Source organism: Carlito syrichta, unplaced genomic scaffold, assembly GCF_000164805.1.
Source record: "Carlito syrichta isolate Samal-C Ts95f unplaced genomic scaffold, Tarsius_syrichta-2.0.1 Scaffold126519, whole genome shotgun sequence".
In the NCBI taxonomy this organism is placed as follows: Eukaryota; Metazoa; Chordata; class Mammalia; order Primates; family Tarsiidae; genus Carlito; species Carlito syrichta.
This window is the reverse complement of record NW_007070615.1, coordinates 64,602-71,825: the sequence shown is the minus strand read 5'-3', so window position 1 is coordinate 71,825 and position 7,224 is coordinate 64,602. Positions and strand designations below refer to the sequence as shown.

The 7,224-nt window shown below is 46.6% G+C and overlaps 1 protein-coding gene across 1 annotated transcript in view; it reads right to left on the bottom strand.

The window, feature by feature from the left end:
* Positions 1 to 7,224, bottom strand: part of NRF1 (nuclear respiratory factor 1) — a 114,255-nt gene that overhangs the window by 58,993 nt on the left and 48,038 nt on the right. Inside the window, 1 exon segment of the mRNA XM_021707855.1 lies at positions 5,421 to 5,561. Within this exon segment, the coding sequence (XP_021563530.1) occupies positions 5,421 to 5,561 (141 nt within the window).

Genomic DNA, 7,224 nt, shown 5'->3' with positions numbered 1-7,224 from the left:
AAAAAAAAAAAAAAAGATTTAAAATAATGAAACATATAACAGTAGAACACTATTAATTATAATTTACTCTCTTTAGGTGGCTCAGAACATCTTAGGATCCTACATAGAATTACATTTGTAAGTCAGGCTCATCAATATAAACATCAGTCATCTCCATAGCATTAAGTGCAGACAAAATGAATAGAGCCTCTGGTTAACCCCAGTCTATATTATAGTCAAGTTTGACAATTCTGGAATTTAATCACTTCAAGAAAGTCATGAATTACTCAGATGGTCTAAAACGCAGAATTCATGTCCAGTTAAACTTACTTTGCTTTTTATGGCTATAGACCCTATTTGAGCTCTGCTTTTTTGAATATAAAATAGGAATTTTTCACACACACACTTTGGAGGATGGAATAAATGAGATGCCCCTGTAAAGAACTTAGAAGTGTGCCTTCCACCACATGGCAGCTACACAAGAGAAAACTAAGAAGGGGAAAAAGAGTTCCTGACATCTTCACTCTAATAGAAAGAAAAGTAATCTTCAGACACTGCAGAGCAGAAACACCAAACTTGCAATTTTAAAAATTCAAGCTTAATAGAAAGTGTGAAAATACTTTTTGTTTCTATAACTTAAGAAGTAATTCATGCTTATGAGATAAAGAAAATGAAAATCACCCATAACGTCACCATAAGGTGTAGACAATCAATGTCACTATGTTAATGCGCACCCTCCAGAGTATTTTTTTTTTTCCTTGAGTGGGAGTCAGAGTCTCTCACACCCACCTCAGTCTTAACCTGCTGGGCTCAGGCGATCCTTCTACCTCAGCCTTCCAAGTAGCTGGAACTATAGGTACATGCTACCATGCCCGGCTATTTTTTGACTTATTGTGGAGATGAGGTCTTGCCAAGTTACCCAGGCTGATCTCAAACCCCTGGGGCTCAGGCAATTCTCTTGCCCCTGCCTCCCAAAGTGCTGGGATTCCAGGTATGAGACACCGCACCCAGCCACAGTTATATACACACACGTGGACACATTTGTGTGCATGTTTTAGGAAATAGGACCAATCATTTTGAGAAAATAAACCTAGCCTTCCAGAAGAAACCAAAAATAAAGTCCTAAACCCCTCCAATTGCAGTGTATAACTACCCATTTTTTACTTAGTATACCACAAGTATTACTCTACTTCAGTAGACAGCAAATCATGGCTTTTTACTAACAATTCATGGTCTTCTCTTCTGGGCTGTGTTGCTTCTCTATGTAAATTCTAAATGCCAATGTGATAACTTAACCAGTCACATTGTTTCCAAATACTCCTATTGTCAAATGCTAGATAAACAGTGAGAAGGCATCTTTGCTCAGCTGGAGGGCATGGAACACACATTTTGAACTCAGATATGCACTGCCAACCTGTCCTCTAGAAAAATTGCACCAATTTGCACTGCTAACAGTGCACTAAGCTGCTTGTGTTCCCACACCCTTCCTGATCTAGGTTTGGTTTCAAATAAAGCCCTCCTCTTACTACCATTAGTAGTGAAAGGCTTTAGGGTCAATTATAAAAGACAGCTATTTAGCTCAGGTTGAGGAAAACAAAACAAACAACAATAAAAGGTGGAGGGGAGAAAACGCGAGGATCCAAATACTTAGAAATTTCCGTTCCATTGGGAGCTGCATCTTTCACCATCCAGCTCCTACTGTTGGTTATTTCATTTTGCTTGTTTCTTTTTAGTCCTCATCTCTGGTGAGAGGGAAAAGGAGGGAAGGTACCAGTACAAAGTTACACCAGCCTTCAATACTCCCCCGACTCCCCACCTCTGACTGATGACCCGGTGCCAGCTCCCCTGGGCCATCACCATACCAAGCTGAGCTGAGAGCAGACTTCACAAATTAAAAACAACAGCTTCAAATGTTTTATCTCCAAAATGATCACCAAACCATTTGCTCTGACTTCTGGGGCCACTGGCCAATTTTCATGAAAATCAGTATCCCACAATGATGTGATATAATCAAAACTTCAGATTGCTTCAACCTAACACAGCAAATGTGACAAAGAGAAAAAAGTGGCCATCACAAAGGAGGAGTCTACCTAACACAGTAGTCTAAACCAGAGACTTAGCCAGTTTTCAATGTACTTTGCATCTGTGACACAGTATAGATTCTTTCCATCAACCAGGTAAAAAAAATTCACCTTATAATTTTTTTTCCTTAACCAGTCAGAATGTCCCTAGGAACAGAATGATAGCAACTATGAAAGGAAAGTAAAAAGAGGGTTAGATAAAGTTTTCCTTTTTGAACCATTATTTAGAAGCCCTGCAAATGTTCACAGAAAGGTCCATGAATTCAATAATCAAAAGATCAAAATTTAGTCAGGCATGATGGCTCATGCCTGTAATCCCAGCACTTTGGGAGGCTGAGGAAGAAGGACTGCTTGAGCCAAGGAGTTCAAGACCAGCCTGGGCCACACTGAGAGAATCTCTACAAAAAAAATCAAAAAATCAGCTGGAAGTGGTGTCATGCATCTGTAGTACAAGCTACTTGGGAGGCTGAGGCAGAAGAACCACCTGAGCCCAGGAGTTCAAGGCTGCATTGAGTCGTGATTGTGCCACTGTACTCCAGCCTGGGTGACAGAGTGAGAACCCCTACTGAAAATAAATAAATAAATAAAAATAAAAACCACAATTCAGACACAATTTTTTTCTTGTTGTTTTTGAGAGACAAGTTCTAGACATGCTGCCTAGGCTGGTCTTGAACTCCTGGGCTTAAGCAATTCTCCTGCCTCGGCCTCGTAAAAGACGGTATTACTTTAAAAGCAAGTTGCTGGCTCCGACTGCACAGGAAAGAGAAGCTCCGCTGTGAGCTGCAGCATCCGAGTAAACACCTGCTCGGGGCACTTGCAACACAGCTCCCACCACTCCACTCAACTCATTTTGGCTCTAATCCTGAGCTCATTTACTGGGCAGATACTGGCTGCTGAGATGAAACGTTACACTTCAGGTGCTGGCCAGCTGTACTGAACAGCAATCAAGAACAGAAACTGGGTCCCTGCTCTCAAATTTTAGCTGTAGAGACAGACCGCAAACAAGTAGAAAGGTTACTAAATAAGATAATTCCATAAAATAAGCCAAAGCCAGCGAGGCGGCTCACGCCTGCCATCCCAGCAATTTGGGAGGCAGAGGTGAGTGGATTGCCTGAGCCCACAGGTTCAAGACCCGCCTGGGCAACTTGGCGAGACCTCATCTCTACAATAAATCAAAAAACTAGCCGGGCGTGGTAGTGCGCGCCTATAGTTCCAGCTACTTGGAAGGCTGAGACGGAAGGATCGCCGGAGCCCAGGAGGTCGAGGCTGCGGTGGCCGGGAGCAGCCACTGCACTCCAGTCTGGGCAACAGAGTGAGACACCAACTCAAAAAAAAAAAAAAAAAGATAATTCCAAGTAGTAATAAGTGTTACAAAGACAAAAACCCTGGAGTTTTTGGAGTGCCTTGCTGGGGAGAAGAAGGCATCACTGTGGTGGGGTCGAGAAAGGCTTTCTCAGGAGGTGATGTCTGAGCTAGACTTGGAGAACATTTCAGGCAAAGGGAACAGCAAAAGGGAAAGAATGGGTGTGGGGTGTTGGAGGAAAATTGGACTCCTGGGATAGGGGAAGAATGAGATGAGGTGGGAAGAGGCCAGACTACACAGGACCTCCAAGGCACGGCGGAGTCTGAATCTGATTCTAGGAACTGTGGGAAACCACTGAAGGGCTTAAACGAGGAGGTGATATAGCCTGACTCAAGCTTCTTTAAAAACCTCTATGATGAAGCTAGGCATGGTGGCTCACGCCTGTAATCTCAGTGCTTTGGAAGACTAAAGCAGGAGGATCGCTTGAGCCCAGGAGTTCAAGACCAGCCTGGGCAGCATGGCAAGATCCCTGTCTCTCTACTTGAAAGAAAGAAAAGAAAGGTAAAGAAAAGAAGGGAAGAGGAAAAGTCCTGTGTAATGGCTACATGGAGCATAAACTGCAGCAGAGCAAGAGTGGCTGGAAGGAGACCACCGGCTACGAAAACGGACTATGGGAGCGAGGCCAGAGGCTTGGGCGAGGATGGAATGAGCTCTGAGAAGCACGGCCCAATTCTGGGCACACTTCAGAGGTAAGCTGACAAGACTTGCTGATGAATCAGAGACCGGGATGGGGGAAGGGCCAACAGGGAAATCAGGACCACTCCTATGCTAGGGGCCATTAGCTGACAGAGGGACCCTGAGGAGAGGAGCAGATCTGCAGTGGAGGGGGACAAACGAAGGCTCCATGGGGGGTGAGGGCAGTGGACATCACAGTGACCATATGCTGGGGTGCAAAGAGCACCCAGATGGCCACATGAGAGGGGAGGAGGCACCTGTGGCAGGGCTGGGGAGCACCTAGAGTGGGGGTGTGCTGAGAGGCTGGGCACTTAGAGATGAGAGCAGGAAAGGCTTGGGGGAGGCCCAGCACCCATGTTGCACGCCGCTAAGACCAAGCAAGAGAACAGGGCTAACAGCTGGATTCAGCATGACTGGTATACACTGACGAAGAAACAGGTGGGAAATATGCTAGAAAAAGGGTCCCTGATTTTGGTGAAGCTAAGCTAAAAAATACAAAAGGGGCTGAGCGCTGTGGCTTAAGCCTGTAATCCCAGCACTTTGGGAGGCCGAGGCGAGAGGATTGCCTGAGCTCAGGGGTTCGAGACCAGCGTGGGCAACATAGTGAGACCTTATCTCTACAACAAATCAAAAAAATTAGTCAGGTGTGGTAGCACACACCTGTAGTTCCGGCTACATGGAAGGCTGAGGCAGAAGGATCGTCTGAGGCCAGCAGGTCAATGCTGGGGTGGCCGTGAGCATGCCACTGTGCTCCAGCCTGGGAAAGAGTGAGCAAGACTCAAAAAAAAAAATACAAAAGGACACTCTCGGCAAAATGACTGCAGTCGACTGATCTGTCAGGTGAAATACAAACTAACTTCCCTTCTTGAAGGGGAATCGTGGCCAGAAGGTGTCCTCCTGGGGGGCAGCACTTCTACTCCCTGGGGAGGGGCACCCTGCTGTGGTGGTGTGGTGGTGCTCAGAAACCAACAGAGGGAGGAGCTGTCAGCCCAAGGGACCAGACAACCACTGGGTTGTAATTCATCAGTCTCTGACACTCTTCTGTTCACATCAACCCTAAATTGAAAGTATCTTCATCCTAGCCAAAGGCCTAAGTGAAAGGAAAAGCCTGCCCAAGAAAATGGAGACATATCTGTGCCCTGGGCCGGGAACACTCCTCCCACAATAGTGTCTTTCCAAGGTTGCTGCCATGTCACTGTCAGACTCCAGTCTGCATGTCACTCTCTGGTGATATCACAGGGGACAGAACTAGGAGAAGTGATCCCAGACTGCCCACAGCCATGCCACTTGTCTCTGCAGCTCCTCTCACTCCCGCCCCTTACCTGGGTCATTTTGTCCACAGAGACTGGAATTCCGTCGATGGTGAGCGGCGGCAGCTCTGAGTTCACCTCCTGGGGCGCAGGGGCGTGTTCGGCCAGAGCCGACTCCAGGTCTTCCAGTATCATGCTCTTGTACTTACGAACCTGTGGGAATTCAGGGCAGGAGTCAACAAGGGCCCCAACAGCGAGGTAAGATCGGTGCTGAGCAACAGCGAGGGGGGGAAGGAGCGCAGGTGGGGAAGAAGGGTCCACCACCGGCAGATAATAATATTCACTGGTCCCAAGGACATTGGGAGTGGAATTAGACAGAAGGATGATGAAACTCCAGGCAACAGTACAAGCAAGGAGCCAGCAGCAAAGCAGTCCAGAAACACTACTGCTTGGTTAAAATCATCTTTTCTCAGTCAACAAGAGCCCCCATCACCCGTTCCAGATCTAGCAGGCATGGGTATTTATGATTGTGCATTTCCCAGGTCATCTGATATACAACTGGCGGTGGCCATCAATCACCAAAACTGTTTTCAAGTCCGTGAAGGACATGTCTCTAAAACTCTAAGTAAGCTATTCAAAACTGCTACTACTTTCCTGCAAAGCCAAACTAGATCAGAGATTCAAGTGCATGAGACTGAACTGAAAAGAATCAGAGAAAACAAAAGGTGTATGCTGCAGCTGAGAACCAAAGGTGCTGCTACCAAGTAAGGCCCAGGGCCAGGCGAGCCGCACAGGCCAAGTCCTCCTCCTGCCAGGAAGTCCTGGTGACAGAGGGGAACCTCACACCACAATGCCTGGAGCTCTAGCCCAGGTCCAAACCAGACACTGTTGTTCTTTGACTCCATTCCTCACCGCCCCGGTGAAACATCTCACAAAAGACAGAGAACTTAACAGCAACACACTGTACAGCACAATTCTCTATCATGAGCAGAAAGCACAGACCGACACTGGATCCCACAACTCCCAATGTAACAGGTTCACCTGAATGCTTGGACATAGAGAAAAAAAGATAATGGGCTCTTTCACACCTCTGGGAATAGCAAAGAAGCCATGTAATTATGGAAATGTGACAAGATGGGGTAGGAAATTAACTTGCTTTCAAGGCTCAAGGCATTTTTCTAGGAAAAAGGGAAGAGAGAATGAAGTTTGGCCTGGGCTTTCTGCTGAGTGGCCTGGACTCTCAACGAGCACATATACCTCCTTAGAAGTATCTCAGTACCAGAATGAAAAAACAACAACCCCAGTGCTCCACTCAAGCATCTGGAAAAGTAAATTCTTGTTGGCTACTAAGTGCAACTTCTGCAGTTAAAAAATCCTCCAGGCCAGTCTCGGTGGCTCAGCCTGTAATCCCAGCACTTTGGGAGGCCAAGGCGAGTGGATCGCCTGAGCCCGCGGCTTTAAAAACAGCCCAAGTAACTTGGGGAGACCTCGTCTCTACAATCAATCAATCAATCAATCAATCAATAGCTCCAGTTACTTGGAAGGTTGAGGCAGAAGGACTGTAGGAGCCCAGGAGGTTGACACTGGTTTGGCCGTGAATGTGCCACTGCACTTCAGCCTGGGCAACGGAGTGAGACTCCAACTCAAGTTTTAAAAATCCTCCAAATAACTAAGGGAGTGAGAGAAAAATAATACAAACTTGCAGACTCACAAGAGTATTAGAGATTCAGCTTTATCCTTGTCTCTAATAAAAAAGAAAGTTTTAAAAATTATTGCCAGCCGGGCTTGGTGGCTCAGCCTGTAATCCCGCGCCTTTGGGAGGCTGAGGTGAGTGGATTGCCTGAGCCCGTGGGTTCAAGACCCGCCTGGACAGGCG